At 44.8% G+C, this 18,891-nt stretch overlaps 1 protein-coding gene across 5 annotated transcripts in view; it reads left to right on the plus strand.

Moving 5' to 3' along the window:
• LOC119969598 (microtubule-associated protein RP/EB family member 1-like) overlaps positions 1-18,891 on the plus strand; it is an 80,354-nt gene that overhangs the window by 23,334 nt on the left and 38,129 nt on the right. For 4 of the 5 annotated variants that reach the window (XM_038803421.1, XM_038803425.1, XM_038803422.1 and 1 more), the window contains exon 2: positions 13,926-14,058. In XM_038803421.1, coding sequence (XP_038659349.1) covers positions 13,938-14,058 — 121 coding nt within the window. In that variant the 5' untranslated portion in view covers positions 13,926-13,937. Of the gene's footprint in view, positions 1-4,815; positions 4,827-13,925; positions 14,059-18,891 lie in introns of those variants that run through there. The other variant, XM_038803424.1, reaches the window with a different exon arrangement.

Below are 18,891 nucleotides of genomic sequence, written 5' to 3' on the forward strand. Positions count from 1 at the left end.
AGAGATTTACACTTTAAATTCCGGAATCCGTATTGGTATTTAAATTACTGGACTGTGTTCGCATTTTCCATGTTGATAGTCTTTTTGTATTAGCAGAGGTTCAATTCCAAGGGAAAGAATCTCTCCTCGAGCAGCAGCCCATTTAGGAAAATAGTCGTTCCCAGCATATGCAAACAAAATGCCATAAAACAAAGGATAGAGGATTCAAGGGTGCTCAACTCCACGGTCAACCAGACATTAGATGAAAATTCCAAAACATAGATTGGATTAATGATAGGTTTGAAAGCTGTCATAATCCTAGTCAGTTTGAAAGTTAGGTCAAAAGGCTTGCCTGGGACGGTGACATCGGCAAGTAAATTTTAAAAATGTACAGGGCATGGTTAACCGGTGTTTCCACTGTGATTCCCAGTATTATTATGCGACAAACCATCCGCAGCAAAGGAACAGTGTTGTGAAGTAACCCCTGAGACTGAAAATGATGGTGACTGCCACGGTGGAATAATATTGATCACTGAGTTTAAATCCAGTAACAAGCATACTGATGGTTGGTTCTTTCAAAGTGCAGTTTTCGACTGTGGTCCACTTCTACAGTTTGTGATGTGAATTGGCTTAACTGCTGTCTGGGGTCTCTTGAGACAGTCCGGTAACATGAAAGTAACATCTGCTTCAGGCTTGGAGATAGCAACATCCTCCAGACAGGTAGTCCTCCCTTATAAGACCACAGAGATCAATTTGTTGATCAGTACTGATGTGGTTTTTAACGGGATTGTTAAGTCGACCTGATATGAAGAAGGCTCAAATTATGCTAGGTAAGAAGAATGATGGAGCTATAGTGTTTGGAAAATATGTGGATCTGCATTTTACTCGATCTGGCCATTGCTGCTTACCACGAAGGAAGCCAGAGATTTCTCATCAGAAGATTCATTAATTTTTGTTAACCAATGACACAGACAGTTTGCATCTTCAGGTCACAGAAACTGAAGACTCTACTTCAAGATGCAGGAGTACGTGACAAATGATATGATGACCTAATTGAACAAATAGCTTCTCAATGCGAAAACTGCAGGAAGAAAAGCTCAAGACACCAACGTGTCATGTTGTGAGCTTGCCACTAGCTAGGGAGTTTAATGACGCAGTGGCAATGGACTTGAAAGCTTGGGACAAGGATAGCAGTATTTGTATATTACACTTCATGGATATGGCTACCAGATTTAGCCTATCCACTGTGATATGTAGCAAAGACAAAAAGTTGTTGATGTTATAGAAAAATGAGTAACAACAGGATTAGGAACACCACAAAGTTCCTGACCAATAATTGTGAGGAATTTGCCAATGAGGAATTTCAAGATGCGTGCGAAAATTTAAATGTTGTAGTTATGGACACTACAACTGAGGGCCTGTTTATGTGTAACAGCTGACGTGTTGCATAAAATATTGGCTAATCAAACAGATTGTAAATTGCAATTCAGTGAGCCTTGTGGTACTGCATAAGACTATCAGGGATACAATTTCAGCTTGGTGCTCTGGTATATTATAAAAAGGAAGGACAAAAAGAGTGGAAATGGCCTGGCAATATAATATGGAGTAATGGGAAAGTAGTGATGGTACAACACGGGAATAAAATTGTTCAAGTACATTCTTTGGTTGATTGGTACTGACTATAGTCAGGTCTTGAACAACACCTAGAAAGTGAGGAGGAATCATGCAGTTTGAACGCGCAGATGTACACACGTCATGAGGTTGATAGACAGGATGACGCTACCCTGTATTTGTTTAAAAGGAGAACTACCTAAAGTGGGCATAAAAGTAGCATGCGTGTCAGAAGGTGTGGAGGGACACTAGTAGAATAGGGCGAGGAGGGAAAACCTTTAGAAAAATACAATAAATGGTTAAATGTGCAGGAAGCTGATCAAGCAGCAAAATTTATGGATTGGCAAAATTATGTAAAGATGTGGTAACCCAAAAAGCGAAGTATCAGTTCTGACACTGAACCAGAAAGTGGCCGTGACGCCAGAAAAAAAATCACGAAGTGACAAAGTTCTGCTTGTATGGGAGAAAGATCATATAATAATTAGTTCAGAAAGGGAAGTACAGGCTGTAGTTTGACGAGAATGAGGCCTAGAGAGCAAGTTAGCAACCTTAATAGAAGTCCATGACTGAGGGATTTTAGTAACTAGCTGGAAAATAAGCTAATAAAGGAAGCAAAACAGAGTTGGAAGGATATACTGAGGTACCTGACAGCGGACAGCCAGCTTTATCTCACTGGTGGATCTGTGTAGGAAAAGGTACTCCCAGATGACGTGTATAAAGCCAAAGCAGCAAACTGAGGCTTTGAAGAGAAAATTGGGCGTCAGGGTGGATTTGCCTACTGCAGTGAAAGTTTTGAAGATTTTTTTGTGGTTATTTTGGCATCGCACCCTTGGGAATGCAAATCCACTGACGTAAAGGCTGTGTTTTTACAAAGGGAGAAGTCTCAAAGATTTGAAACAGTTCAAAGAAGCTAGTGATGTAGAAGGAAAGCAATGGAAATTGAATGTGTGTTTACGGATTGAATGATGGGTCAAAAGTATGGTATTTTTCAGTGAGGCCTGCGTCCAATTAAAGGCGGATCTGCGATATTCTACTTTAAATGATAATCTTTATTGTCACAAGTAGGTTTACATTAACGCTGCAATAAAATTACTGTGGAAAGCCCCGAGCCGCCACATTCTGGCCTTGCTCGGGTACACAGAGGGAGAATTCAGAATATCCAAATTACCTAATGGCTCGCCTTTTGGGACATTGGGTGCTCCGGTTTCCTCCCACGACGAAACCCACGCCGACACGGAGAACGTGCAGACTCCTCACAAACAGTGACCCAAGCCGGGAATCGAACCTGGGACCCTGGTGCTGTGAAGCAACAGTGCTAACCACTGTGCTACCATACCACCCATCTGGTACCATAAGGAGAAACTAGCTGGAATTTAATCATGCATGTTGACTATTTCCTGTGGGAAGCACTGTTGAATTTGAGCAAGGGATAATTGAGAGGATAAGGTAGGAAGCCAGGCTTCAGGGGCCTTTAAATACATAGGTTTAGACGTTAGACAAAACAAGACAGGAGTGACACTGAATCAGCCAGCAGTTCTATCTCAAAAGTGTGAATCATATCCCCATAACTTGGGTTAGATCCTCACAAAAAGAGGATCCAGCTACCAACGAAGAAACAGAAGTTTGGTTGGGCCGTTGAACTGGTTGGGTACTCAAACTAGACATGATGCTAGCTATGATGTGTTCTAGCTAAGTAGCATGATGAAACATGCTTCAGTTGAGGAAATTCTGAAAGCAAAGTTACGTTCGGAAAGATGCGTGATCAAATTCCAAGCTTTGGATGAGCCAGAAGATATGAGGTTGGTCATTTTTAGTGATGCTTCACACACTAACCTCCCAGATGGGTACACTCACATCACAGGATTTACCATACTCTTGGTGGGGAAAAATGAGAAGTGGTGTCCATTGGCTTAGGAGCCAAGAAAATGAGAGCCGTAAAAACCACATTCACTGTAGAAACATTGGCATTGGTAGAAGCTATGGATGTGGAGGATTACTTGTCCAATATATTGTCAGAACTATTATATAAGGGGGCAGCACGGTGTGCAGTGGTTGCCACTGCTGCCTCACGCGCCGAGGACCTGGGTTCAATCCCGGCCCGGGTCACTGTTCGTGCGGAGTTTGCACATTCTCCCCTTGTCTCCATGGGTCTCACCCCCACAACCCAAAAAGATGCGAAGGGTAGGTGAATTGGCCATGCTAAATTGCCCCTTAATTGGGGCAAAAAAAAATTGGGTACTCTAAATCGGGGTTTTTCAAATTCGGTGTCGCTGGTGTCGGGAGGGTCGCGGAGCAATTGGCTGCAGTGTTCCTGATCGCGGGAAGAAGTCCCCAACGGCTCACCCGGCTTTTATAAATGCTGCCGCGGGCAGTCCTCAATTGGTTGTAGCAATTGAGGGGGCTGCGCACGTGCAAGGCTGGGCTGTGTGCTGGTCACCACATGAATGGGGGACAGGGGCTGACGGGTGTCCTTGTGGGCACATGATGCTAACAGTGGTGGCCCAAGTTTGGAGCTCGGCTGTGGTTCTTGTCCTCCGTGCACTGTTCGGCTTGCTCCCCGCTACCGATCTGCAGTATCCGACCTGCTGCTCTGTGGTCCAGCTGTTCGATGGTCGGCACAAGCTGCTCAACGGTCGGCACAACGTCCACTTGCATTCTCACGACATGAAGTACCAATCAGGAAGTGGTCGGCAGTCTGTGGCTAGGATGGATGCAGCTACTGGACACAGAGTAAAGCCAGGCCAGGTTTATCGGAGCGAAATACCGATCAAACAAGGCCAGTCAATACTTTCTATGTCGCCACTCTGGAAACCAGGAAGTAAGTGCTTTTGGTGAGAATGGAGAGGGAGATGACTTGGATATTTGGATGCTGCAATGCAGTGGGACCTGTAAGAAATATTGTGACATTGCATGTGTTTGATAAGTTACTTCATCTCGTCTAAGGCCATATGTTTGTATGGTAAAACAAGATTGTACTTGGTTTTTATACTTGTTTAAATTTGTAATGAAATGGGACTACATTTAAAACAAAGTTTGTATGTAAATGTAAGAATGTACATGTTCAACTGAAATTGTTTTAATTTTCAGTAGTTAAAAAGTCATAAACTTGGAAAAATCAGGTATTGAAAACAAAGTTTCAAATAAAGAAAGACGCTGGCTGCAACTGGCCTTTAAATATGAACGATGGAGTATTTTTGCCAGAGGCAGTGGCAGAGAGAAGGTTGCGTGGCCGGCAAGTACATTAATGCCACACACCCTATACGTTGGTGCTTTGCATGCAAAATCATGGAGGGGAGATTCCTCAATTTTGTAGCTGCCAGCAAGCAAGCAACAGGACTGTGTGTAGAACTGAAGATGGATTGTTTCATAATAAGGACAAGAGGGCCATAGACACACAGGCCAGGTTCTCACAATTCAATATGCTGGAGAGAGCTTTTCAGGATAGTCCACAGCAGGACAAAGCAGTGCTGGTGTAAGCTGTATCCAGAGCTCCAGGTATGGCTTCAGGATACAATGCCCATGTGTGTTATATGCAGGAATGTACTGGCAAATGAAAGTTTAAACCCCTCAAATCTTCAAAAGGCATTTGAAGACGAAGTATGGCTAGTTCGAGGACAAACCTCTTGATTTTTTTCGAAGGATGCTGCGGGAACATAAATCATCAGCGGAAGTCCTTCGCATAAATGTAACATTGAATAACAAAGCAAGTGAGATTGAGAGAACCAATCAGGCTCATCTGCCACATTAAAAGTAAGCAATAATGGTGTGTCGTGAAGGTCGGGCGGCATGGATCACGTTTGTCGGCCAGTGTGGGTCCAGAAGGTCCATCGACTGGTAAAAGTGGGTCCCGGGTAAAATGTTTTTCAAAATGCTGCTCTAAATTTATTTTGAAAAAAGTTTACCATTGGAATGTTTATGTTGACAACTGGACTCTTGGGACAATGTTCTCCCTCCCTTACAGGTCCCACCTTTATTAACCCCCTACTCTAAGCTAAACTAACACCCCCCCCCCCCCCTTCTGCTGACAATTAATTTTCCACAAAGAAGTCGACAAATGGTGGCCAGCTCCTGGCGAATCCTAACAGTGACCCCCTCAAGGTGAACTTGATTTTCTCCAAACAGAGAAAGCTAGTCATGTCCGATAGCCAGGTCTCCGACTTCGGGGGCTTTAAGTCTCTCCAAGCTAAGAGTATTTGTCTCTGGGCTACCAGGTAAGCAAAGGCCAGAACGTCTGCCTCTTTCTCCTCCTGGATTCCTGGGTCTTCCGACACCCCGAAAATCGCCACCGCTGGACTCAGTGCCACCCTTGTTTTTAACACCGTGGACATGACATCTGCAAACCCCTGCCAAAATCCCTGAAGCTTCGGGCATGTCCAGAACTTGTGGACATGGTTCGCTGTCCCTCCCGCACACTTTGCACACCTGTCTTTCACCCCAAAGAATCTGCTTATCCAGGCCACTGTCATGTGAGCCCGGTGAATGATCTTGAATTGTATCAGGCTGAGCCTGGCACATGTTGCGGGACGTGTTGACTCTACTCGACACGTCCACCCGTAGACCATCCTCTATCTCTCCCTCCAGCTCCTCCTCCCACTTGCGCTTTAGCTCCTCGGTCTGCTTCTCCTCTGACCCCATAAGTTCCTTGTTGATGTCCAAGACACGCCCTTCTCCTACCCACCCTCTAGAAACTACCCTGTCTAAATCCCCCTTAACGGTAGGAGCGGGAATGTTGACACCTGTTTACATAGGAAATCCCACACCTGCAGATACCTGAATTTGTTTCCCCTCGCCAACCCAAACTTCTCCTTCAGCGCCCTCATACTCAGGAAATCTCCCTTCTATAAACACATCCCCCTTCCTCTCAATCCCTGCTCTCCGCCATATCCGGAACCCCCATGCATACTTCCCGGGCAAACTGATGATTATTACAGATTGGGGACCAGACCGATGCTCCCACATGTCTCCTCAATTGCCCCAGACTCTCAGGGCCGCCACCACCACGGGGCTGGTGGAGTACCGTGCCGGCGGGAATGGCAGAAGTGAAGTCTCCAACTCTCCCAAACTGGTTCCCTTGCATGAAGCCGCCTCCATAATACGCTTCCATGCTGACCCTTCCCCCACCACCCACTTCCTGATCATGGCTATATTCGCCACCCAGTAATAGTTACTAAAATTTGGCAACGCCAGCCCACCCTCTCCCCGACTCCACTCAAGCATTACCTTCCTTACCCATGGGGTCTTGCCCTTCTAAACAAGGCCAGAGATCATTTGTTGACCAACTTAAAAATCGACCGTGGAATAAAAATGGGGAGACATTGAAACACGAACTGGAATCTCGGGAGGACCGTCATCTTCGCCATCTGTACCCTCCCAGCTAATGACAAAGGGAGTACGTCCTTCATTTGGTCTACTAGCCGGGTCAGATTTAATTTATGCAGCCGGTCCCATTCCAGCGCCACTTGAATGCCTAGGTAGCTAAAGCTTCCCCCTACTAATCTAAACGGCAACACCCCCAATCACCTCTCCTGGATCGCAAACATCTCACTTTTCCCCATATTTAGCTTATACCCTGAAACCCGGCTAAATTCCCTGCGAATCCTCATGATTTCTTCTATAGCTAGCGCGAACAACAGTGGAGAGAGGGGGCAACCCTCTCTCATCCCCCCCCGGTGCAGTCTAAAATAGTCTGATGTTGTCCTATTCGTCTGTACACTTGCCACAGCAACCTGACCCAGTCAGTAAAGCCCCACCTAAATACGAACCGTCCCAGTACCTCCCACAGGTAATCCCATTCTACCCGATCAAAAGCCTTTTTTGCATCCATTGCGATCACTACCCCCACCTCCCTACCTTCTGGGGGCATCATGATCACATTTAACAGACTTCTTACATTGCCCACCATCTGCCTACCTGTAACAAACCCTGTCTGGACCTCTCCAATAACGTCCGGAACACAATCCTCATTCCTGGAGGACAAAATTTTGGCCAGCAGTTTGGCGTCCACATTCAACAGGGATATTGGCCTGTAGGACCCACATAGCTCTTGGTTCTTGTCCCGCTTCAGAATCAGCGAAATTGTGGCCTGTGACATTGTCAGTGGCAGCACCCCTCTTTCCCTTGCCTCATTGAACATCCTCATCAACACCGGGCCCAATATCCCAGAGAACTTTTTATAAAACTCCACTGGGTACCCGTCCGGCCCCGGAGCTTTACCCGCCTGCATGGCCTTCAGACCCTCCACTATCTCTTCCAACTCGGGACCCCAGCCCTTCTACCAGCTCTCTGTCCACCTTTTGGGGAAATTCAGCCCCCCCCCCCCCCCCAAGGAGTGCCTCATCCCCTCCGGCCCCGTGGGGGGTTCCGACCTATACAGCCTACTGTAGAAATCCCTAAACGCCTTATTCACCCTTGCTGAATCTCCAACCAGGATCCCAACTCCGTCATTTACTTTTCCCTATCTCCCTGGCAGCCTCACTCTTCCTCAGCTGCTGTGCAAGCATTCTGCTGGCCTTCTCTCCATGCTCATAGATCGCCCCCCTCGCCTTTCTCAGCTGCTCCACCGCCCTCCCTGTGGTTAACAAGCCGAACTCCGCCTGTAGACTCGGTTGTTCCTTTGAAAGCCCTGCCTCTGGGGTCTTTGCATACCTCCTATCGATCTGTCGTATCTCCATAACCAGTCGGTCCGTCTCTGCCTTGTCACCTGCTCCCTGCGTATCAAGATCATCCCCCCCCCCCCCCCTCTAACCACCGCCGTCAGTACTTCCCAGACCACCGCTGCTGAAATTTCCCCCGTGTCGTTGACCTGCAGGTAGTCCTGAATACATTTCCTCAGCCGCTCGCACACCCCTTCGTCAGCCAAAAGTCCCACAAAGGTGCGGGCGCTGGTTACTGTCTTTACTAACCTGCAGGTCAACCCAGTTGGACCTGGCGAAGCATGGTCTGAGATTGTGATAGCCGAGTACCCAGTGTCCACCACCCCTGCCAGTAAGGCCCTGCTCAAAATGAAGAAATCGATCCGGGAGTACACTTTATGCATGTGTGAGTCCTTCGCTCTCGGCTGCCCAAATCTCCATGGAGCCACCCCCACCCATTCGCTCCATGAACCCTTTTAGTTCCTTTGCCATTGCTGCCCGTTTTTGAGCTTGACCGAGGTCCAAGCGAGGGTCAATAACGGTGTTGAAGTCCCTTCCCATGATCAACCTGTGCGAGCTATGAGGCAGTGTCTTAAAATAAACCAGCTTGAACCTGGACCAGACTGGGTTGGTTCTTTCACTATAGCTCCTGGCTGTAGAGAATACTATGGAATACTCCATTTGCCTGGATGAATGCTGCTCCAGCAAACCTGAAGAAGCACAACACCATCCAGGACAAAGCAGCCCACTAACTGGTACCCCTTCTACAAACGTTCAGTTGCTCCACCAATGTTCAGTCCCTCCACCACTAACGGAAAGCAACTGCAATGTGTGCCATCTAGAAGATACACTGCAGGAACTCGCAGTAATGTTCTTGTTGGATGATCTGATTTATATTACAAAGAGCACTTGTAGCTAAAGCCATAAAGGATTTATTAACATTAACTGTGGGTCAACTATATACAAAACAACAGATGAATAACAGTATTAACATGCACAAGCAACCTCTCCCAGCTCTCCAGTCAGTCTGAGGTCAGCTGACTCTAACTCACTAAAATACGAATGAAACTCCTAGTGGTCAGTCGGTGAATTACAGCACAGCCATGATAGCACCACACTCACCAAGGCTCCTTAAGCAGCATCTTCCAAACCTCTACTATCTAGAAGGACTAGATCAGCTGATAGCTGGGAACGCAACTTGGATGTAACCCTCCAAGTCACTTGCCACCTGACTTGAAAATATGTCGCCGTTTCTTCACTGTTGCTGGTCAAAATCCTGGAACTCCCTCCCTAACAGCACTGAGGGTACCTCCACTTTTTGGACTGTGGTTCAAAAAGGCAGCTCACTACCGCTTTTCCAAGAGCAGCTAGGGATGGGCAATAAATGCTGGCCTAGCCAGCAACGCCCACATCCCATTAATGATTTTTTTAAAAACAGTACTTGTGTGGTTATAAACAAGTTGTAAAGGGACAAAGATTAAATCAGTGAGTAAAACTAATGGCAGGTCATAATGTGGGTCAGTATGATCCACCTAGGAACAAGTAAAGATGTGTTGGAATATTTTCCAAATGGTGAGTGATTAGAAACTGTGAAGCAAAAAGATTTGGATGTCCAAGTGCACAAATCACAAATTTGGTGTGCAGATACAAAAAAAAATACATGTTGGCTTTTACCTGAACAGTGGAGGTAGAAATGTATGCACCTCGGGAAGGATATATTGAACTTGGCGCATAGTGCAGGTGGTTAAAATAAGTAGTTGTGTGAATTTGTTTGTATTTCCTTGAGGTTAGAAGGTTAGTGGATTGTGTATTTGAGGTGTTCAAAAGATGTTGGTTAGATTAGCTGCGGAGAAGTTATTGCCTTTGGAGAAATCCAGAAGGGGGGCAAAATCCTAAAGTCAGAACTAGGCTGTTTACAAGGATTGTGAAACATGAAATTACCTCTCCAACACACTGGAGGCGGTGTCAGTTGAAATTGTCCTATTGAGATCAGCAGAATTTTATCAGGTAAAGCTATCAAAGCATATGGGGTGAGGTAGAGATTAGCAATCTAATTTAAATAGTAGAACAGACTCGAATGACCACTCTTGTTCCCAGGTTCTAAACATTCTTTCGGCCACGCTTGTCAGGCTGCCCTTCATGGGTGTCTTGTCTGACTGTTATTGGATTGAAAGTTTTCTATGTGACTTGTCCACCTTGTTGTCCCTACATACTTGCAGCATTACAAAATAATGGCCTATTGCAGTAGCACAGTATTTATAGAAGTAATTGACTACCACAGAAAAGTGTTTATCTGACAACTGTTGACAGCTGAGTGGTCAAAATTAATTTCAACGTACAGAATAACAATTTGGTAAGAATGATGACACATGAATAGTAGTCTAATGGCTTTAAACGATCAACATTGTTCTAATTTTTTTCTACTGAGTGTGGGGAAGTAGTTTGCACAAGTGCACTTCTCTTTAATTCCTCCTTCCAACCTTCCCTTTTTCCTTGTGCATTATAGAATGTCTTTCATTGCATGGTAGCACAGTGATTAGCACTGATGGCTCACAGCGTCTGGGTCCCAGAGTGTGGTAACTAGGGGATTTGCACAGTAACTTCTGCAGTATTAATGTAAGCCTACTTGTGACAACAACAAATATTTATTATTATTGTTATTATTATTATTAATGCTGAATTCACTCGTTGGAGGAATGCATGTCAAAGTTTATCTAATAATAATCTATATGAAACAAAGTAAGTGGCATCTGTCACTTTTTGATGGTCAAATTATATGATGAAAACAGTTTTGTGCACTCAATATGTGCAGCCAGACCTCTGGAAAAAGAGTGAGAATGTTATCCTCCATTTTCCTTTTGTATCTTGCTGATGACATTAAAATATTGACCCAGAGCTGGATGTCAATTCATTGCATCTGTTCAAATAGTTTGAATTCCATAGTTTAAAATACTATTCAGTTGAATGGGTTTTAATTTCAATACTAATCGGGGTCGGGACAGCTGGGTGCATATTTAGGAAGATTTATGATTAATCTGTGATACTATAGCAACAATTTCTGGAATTTTTAAGTAACTTCAGTTAAATAATAGCTCCTTCCAGTGCACTAATCTGCATAAAGTTGACTGTCTAGTAGGAGTAACTTATCAACACTGACTCGCCTACCATCAACTTCCTCAGGGTCACTGTTGACCAGGAATGCAACTGGACCAGCTACATGGATACTGTGGCTGGAACAGTAGGACCTCAACTGTTTACAATTTTACTAATGTCTTGGATGAAGATGCTTGCCAAATTTGTTAATGACAAAGATAGATAGGAAAGTAAGTTGCAAAGAGGACATAAGGAGGCTACAGGTTGTGATTGGCCAAAGATCTGGCAAAGGAGTATAATGTGGGAAATTGTGATATTTCTATTTTGGCAGAAAGAATAAAACAAAAGGCATATCTAAATGGTGAGAGATTGTAGAGTTCTTAAGCTGCACGCAGTGGGATCTGAGTGTCCTGTTGTATGAATCAAAAAAGGCTAACTAGTTTGTGGGTACAGCAAGTAATTATGAAAGCTAATCAAATGTTTTCATTTATTGAGAGGGGAATTGGATACAAATATAGGGAGGTTATACTTTAGTTTTACAGGGCACTCGAGGCTACATTTGGAGTAAGTATGCAGGATTGAGCCATTCTTAAGGAAAGGCGAAAATGTGTTAGAAGCAATTCCGAGACGTTTTACCAGCCTGATGCCTGGAATGGGTGGGTTGTCTTATGAGGAAGGAGACGGGCCAGGCTTGTATTTGGTGGTGGTTAGGATGTAAGAGTTGACTTGATTGAAACATACAAGATCCTGAGGGGTCTTGACAAGGTGGATGTGGAGAGAATGTTTCCTTTTGTGGGAGAATCTAGAACTCATGATCCCTGTTTAAAAATAAGGGGTAGCCCATTTATAAAAGAGATGAGGCAAATTAATTTTGCTCAGTAGGTCAAGAATTTTTGGAATGCTCTTCCTGAAAAGGTTGGGGAAGCAGAGCCTTTGAATATTTTGAAGGCAGAGGTGGATAGATTCTTGATGAGCAACGGGGTGATAGGTTATCAGGGGGTAGGCGGAGGGATTACTGTCCGATCTGCCATGTTCTTATTAAATGATGGAGCAGACTTGAAGAGCTGAATGGCCCACTCCTTGTTCTTGAGTATGAATACTGCTGAGCATGGGAACCCAGACCACAATGTCCCAAACGTGGATATAAAGACAATCTGAAAGCCAACTTCTGAGCTTGCAAGCTGGATCCCACCAATATATGGGGCTGGAGGGAAGTGAAACAGTTTTGGACAGATCCATATGGAGAAGTCTCTGTTATCAAGTGTTTTTTGACATTTGTAGTAAACCAAATCAAGGACAAGCATGCACACTGCAAAGCCAATCCATCAATCTCATACTGGCTTCAGATGCAGTGTTTGCAAATTGAGACTTGGCCTAAGGTTGCACGTGAGACAGGATCAACCTAGACTTTAAACCCTTTTTTTGGCTGAGTCGTCAGTCATCGAAATAATGGGAGAATCCAACAACCGTCAAAGAATCTTATAATCGAAGACGCTTAAAATGAGAAGCTGTAAGAGCTTTTGTTTTTATTCCACGTTGACACTTTTGAGGAGGAAACATCTTTGTCATTTGAAATGACAAGCCAAGTGTATATTGTGCTGATTCCTTTATTGCTCTATTTGTTTTACTTTGTTGTTACCATTTTTGATATGGGACTGTTTAATGAACATATACCTTTAATCGAGCAGAGGAAGTGAGGAACTCAAAAGTTACAAAATAGTACACTGCTATGAAGATTTAGATTTTGAACAGAAGAACTCCGACTTCTGGCATCTGAGAGATCAGAGGGATTCTGTTCGAATAGTTGGCTGTTGGCCAATGGATTGAGCAAAGACCGTATTTTGCCCTGCAACAGACAGTGATTGGTTCAGCCAGATGGGGGTTTTCAGAGAATCCAGAGAGACCAAAAAGTCCTGGATACGGAGAGAAGAAGCTGTGAATTGCTCGAGCTCTCTTTCTCCAAAAAATGTTTCCTGCCTGCCACTTCTGAGACTGCAGAGAAGTCTTGCGATCTTGATGAATCTACAGTGAAAATTACAGGTTAAAATCAATAACGCAACTGTCGGTCTAGACTAAAAAGAATCAAATTGGAAGATTTCCATCTGAAACTGAGACTTTTATCCTTTTACTCTTTGTATTTTTTTACACCCTTCTTTGCCCTCTGTGTCTGACTGTTGTGTGTGTGTGTGTGTAAAGAGGGTGGGACGAGTTAAAGAAGGGGGTTAGAAATTAGATAATAGTTGACTAGTTTTGTTTGCTGTCTATTTAATTATAGTTATTGATAAATCAATTGTGTTTAAATTTACAAACCTGGTGACTGTAGTTATCGACATACAAAGACCAAAGACTTTGGTTATTTTCTAAAAAGTTAATAGTTAATTTCATATCTGTTTCAACTCCAGGTCAAGTGGGGCGAGAATTGACCGCGCTCTCACCCAGGGTGTTGTAACAAGATATTAACGTCTTCAAAGTTTCAAGAATTGTATGGGTGGGCAACTCTTGTCTCTTTAGTCCACAATATTGATGTACATTACACTTATTGTATGGTCGAATAATGCTTGTTGCCATAGTTTTACTGTGCATTGTTTAAAATCTCAATTGCTTTTCCAGGCTTGAAAGAAAATGGCGGTGAACGTTTATTCTACATCTGTGACCAGCGAAAATCTAAGTCGGCATGAGATGCTGGCATGGATTAATGATTCTCTTCAATTGAACTACACGAAGGTTGAACAGCTATGTTCAGGTAACTAAAATGGTTTGGAGTAGTGGATATATTGTAGATTAACTCGGTTGGCTGGATGGCGGGTTCGTAATGCAGAGTGACACCAACAGCACTGGTTCAATTCCTGTACCGGGTGACATTATTCATGAAGGGCACCATCTTCTCAGCCTTGCCCAAACGCCTGAGGTGTGGTGAGCCTCAGGTAAAATCACCAGTCGGCTCTCAAAGGGGCGAACAGCCTATGGTCCTCTGGGACTTTGGTGACATTTACATTTATATTGTAGGTTATGTGCATCCACCAAAAATTACTTGTCCTCTACAATTATATTGATCTTTCTGTGTTTGCTCCCACCTAAAAATAAATTCATCCCTCCCCAGGACAGCCTTAGCTCAGTGATGGCATTCTCATCTGAGTCAGTGGATCATGAATTCAACACTACTCTAGAGACTTGAGCACACAATTAAGGCTGGCATTTTAGTGCAGTACTGAGGAAGTGCTGCACTGTCTAACGTGCTGTCTTTCAGATTAGACATTTAATTGAACCCTGGTCTGACCTTTGGGTAGCCAAAAAGATGGTATAGTAGTATTCAAGCGGATCATGGAAGTTCTCTTGTGTTCTGGCCAACTTGCATCCTTCAACCAACAGTTAAAATAGTTGATTTGGTCATTTATTTAATTGCTGTTTTCGGATGTACACAAATTAGCTGTTGATTTTCCCCACATCACAAAGTAACTGCATTCCAACAATATTCACATGGATGTGGATCTCTTTTGGGATATCTTAAAGGCACTATGTTAATGCAAGGCAATTCTTTTTTCCACTTTTTTTCTTTTCTTACCGTTACGCCTCATTTCCTAGTCTCACTCTTTATCCCTTATGAAATTCCAGAATTGTACTTTAAAGAATATTTTTATTAAAAGGTTTCCAATTTTGCATTTTATCATGATGCAACAAATCCGCAGTACAGAGTAATCATTATTCCACATATACATACAGAAAACACCAGCAAATACTCATACAAATGTTTCAAATTATTAGTCATTGTAGTCAGTGTCTCCTTTCAAATGGAAACGGAAAGGATACCAGAAGGGGGACCTCGGGATAAGAGGATAAAGCCATGAGCACGTGGCACCATAGAGCATGCCCTCCTCGGCAACAAAAACAGCTACACGTTGTGTACAGGATCCCTTGTGGGGTAAAATATGCCAGCCAATTGGGACTTATCACAGCATCCCAAGACCTCTAACCGATGAAAGGACACTCCAAAAAAGGGGGAACAACAGGATACTGTGCATCAGCAGTGCACACTCTTACATACAGGAGTCAGTAAGCCAAGGATTCTTACAGCATAGCAGACCTTACTCCTCTCCAGCCAAATCATAGGCACCGTTGAGACAAGACCATTAAATTATTTTCTACCAAGGAAACCCCAACGGCAAGGATAAGAAGGCCCGTCAAGACACCCATCAATAGGATATCTCTGGGAGATGCAATTCTCTGCCTACCAACAAAATAAGGAAAAACCTCCAGAATTAAATATAACAAATCGGAGTCTGTATCAGCACCTCACCTACCTGGATAAAGAAAGGAAACCCCAAAGAGAGAGGAACACCAGGATTAGTCAATAGACACTTGACATGGTCTAGCAATGTGCGCTTTTGCAAAAGGGATACCAGGAACAGAACAGCAAAACCTCATGAGAGCGAGCAGATTGGTCCAGTCAGGTAAGTATTAACTTTATCGCTTACAGTTTGTAAGAGCTATATTCTGCAGTGATGAAGACCAGGAAAGAAGAGTCCTGGAATAATTGCTGTTATCTGATATTAAGCATCTTCTAAAGGTTTAAATTAAAGGGGTATTCCATAGCAGGAGAGCTCCAAGCTGTAGTGTGCTCAATGTGGGAATCCAGGAACATTTCCAGTGCTAGGGCCAGCCTATGTGCAGGGAGCGTCTCCAGTTGCAGCTCCTGAAAGATCACAGCAGAAGCGAGGTGGAAAGCATGTGTGGAGAGGTGGTCACAAGGCAGGCTCAGACTCAACAGAAAGGGGGGAATGGATGACCACCAGGCAGAGCAAGAGGACTAGGCAGGCAGCGGAGGAATTTCCTGTGGCCATTTCCCTGCAAAACACATATACCGCTTTGGATACAGTTGAGTGGAATGGCCTCTCGGGGCAAGCAGCAATAACCAAATTTGTTGCACCATGGTTGGCCCTGCTGCACAGGGGAGAAGTACAACAGGTGTGAATGCAATAGTTGGAGGATTCAATTGTTTTTAAAAATAAATTTCCAATTTAAGGGACAATTTAGCATGGCCAATCCACCTAACCACATCTTTGGGTTGTGAGGGTGAAACCCAGCAGACACTGGGAGAATGTGCAAACTCCACACGGACAGTGACCTGAGGCCAGGATCGAACCTGCATCCTCAGTGCTGTAGGCAGCAGTGCTAACCACTGCGCCACCATGCCACCCCCTACAGGATTCAACTGTAAAGGGAATAGAGAGGTGTTTCTGTGGCTGCAAACTGGACTCCAGGGCAGTATGTCGGTCAAAGTGAACATGGGTCACTTTTAGTTATGGGGAACAAGGAAACGGCAGATGAGCTAAACAGATACTTTGCATCAGTCTTTATACTAAAGAATACAGAGGGGCAATTAAATACCGTCACTACAGAAGTAGTATTGGACAAACTAATGGGGCTAAAGGCAGATAGGTCCCCTGGCCCTGATGGTTTGCACCTAGAATCCTAAAAGAAGTAGCCACAAGAGTTAGTGGATGCATTGGCTGTAATTTTCGAAAAATCCTTGTATTCTGGTGAAGTACCTGAGGATTGTAAAGCTGCCAATGAGACACCCCTATTCAAAAAAGGAGGGAAGCAAAAAGCGGGTAACTGGGCTGATTTAGCCTAACGTCTATTGTTGGAAAAAAGTTGGAATCAATTTTTTTAAAGCTGTTTTTGTTAGAATTCTTACAACTAAAATAGTAATACACAAGTCTGCACAAACGCATTACAGTTAATAAAAGCCCCGTATTGTAGGCAGCCTTCAACCCCCCCCCCCCCCCCCCCCCCCCCCCCCTTGTCTTATATATTTTCTGTATTGGTTTCCATTGTCGTACATAGGTTTGTATGGCGATACCCATATTACATCCTGGTAGGTTATCCCTCTTCGACTGCCTGTGCTTAAAACAATGATCTGGGAGTTGTGGGGGGGGGGGGGGGGGGGGGGGGGGGGTTGTCGGCCTATGCGCCGCCTCATTTTCTCCCCTCCACCTCCCTTTCTCTTGCTGTTTGTGGTCCCTCTGTGAGCCCCCTCCCTCACCGTTGCTCTATTGGCTGTTGACTACAAACAGGCCCTGGAACAGGTTGGTGAATGGTTTCCACATCTTGTGGATCCTCTTCCTATCTACAGATGTTGAATTTGATTTTCTCCAGTTGGAGGAATTCAAACAGGTCGCTAGCCAGTCTGCAGCTTTGGGTGGTGCTGCTGATCGCTAGCCGAGCAGGATTCTTCGGCGGGCGATTAGCTTGGCAAAGGCTAGGGCGTTGGCCCCACTCCCCATAAAACGTTCTGGCTGGTCCAATACCCTGAAACTTCCACTTTTGGGTATGGCTCCACCCTCACCCCCACAACCTTCGACATTGCCTCAAAGAAGGCTATCCAGAACCTGACAAGTCTGAGGCATGCCCAGAACATGTGAGTGTGGTTGGCCGGGCTCCCTGGTACCGTTTGCATTTGTGCTCCACCTCCGGGAAGAACCTGCTCACTCAGGTTCTGGATAAGTGTGCTCTGTGTACCACTTCAGCTGCATTAGGCTTGCACATGTGGAGGTGGAGTCGACTCTGTTCAGTGCTTCGCTCCAGAGTCCCCACCCTATTTCGATCCCTAGCTCTTCGTCCTGTTTTTCTCTAACCGGTCGAGTGGGGAGCGTGCTTTTCCCAACAGTCGCCCGTACAGATCTCCGCAGGTTACCCTTCCTAAGTTTCCCGCATCTGGCAGTTCCTCTAGTAGGGTTTGTCGCGCTCATGAGTATGTCCTTGTTTGCATGTTGTATCTCGTTCCCCCTGGCCAGTTGGAACTTTTCTGTCAGTTATTCTGGCATTGTCAGTCTGTTGTCCATGTAGAAGTCACTAACTGTTGATGCCCCCTGTCTTGTCTCCAACTTTTGAAGGTGGCGTCCATTTTGGCTGATGCAAGTCTGTGATTGTTGCAAATGGGGGCCATAGTGAACTTTTCAGTCAGACGGGAAGTGTTGTCTTAGTTGGTTCCATGTTCAGAGCATGGCTACCACCATTGGGCTTGTGGGATGCTTGGCCGGTGGGCTGCTGTGGCCAAGGCCCGGAGGGCTTTCCCTGTGCAGGAATTCTCCTCCACTTTTATCCATTCAGCTTCTGGAACCTTTACCCATCCCCTCACTTGTTCCACTGTGGCTGCTCAGTGGTAGTTTTTAGGTTTTTTTAGGGGATCCTTGGGTTTTCCTCTTCACCAACCCTCCCCCACGCAAACACAAATGGCATAATCATTTTTTCTACTGTGTTAAAGAAGGCCTTGGGGATGTAGATTGGTATAGATCTAAACAGGAAGAGGAACATGGGCAGCACGTTCATCTTGATCATCTGCACCCTTCCCGCACAGAGAGTGGGAATGTGTCCCACCTCTGCAGGTCCTTTTTTACTTCCTGATTATATTTGTGGATCCGTGCCCAGTCATGGGCAATTTGGATCCCCAGGTAGCAGGATTTGTTTTTGGCTTGTTTAAATGGCAGTCCCTCCAGCTCTGCCCTTCTCCCTTACAGGTTCACTAGCAAGATTCCACTTTTGCTCAGGTTGAATTTGTAACCCAAGAAGGTTCCAA

The sequence above is a fragment of the Scyliorhinus canicula genome, chromosome 7 (genome assembly GCF_902713615.1).
Source record: "Scyliorhinus canicula chromosome 7, sScyCan1.1, whole genome shotgun sequence".
In the NCBI taxonomy this organism is placed as follows: domain Eukaryota; kingdom Metazoa; phylum Chordata; class Chondrichthyes; order Carcharhiniformes; family Scyliorhinidae; genus Scyliorhinus; species Scyliorhinus canicula.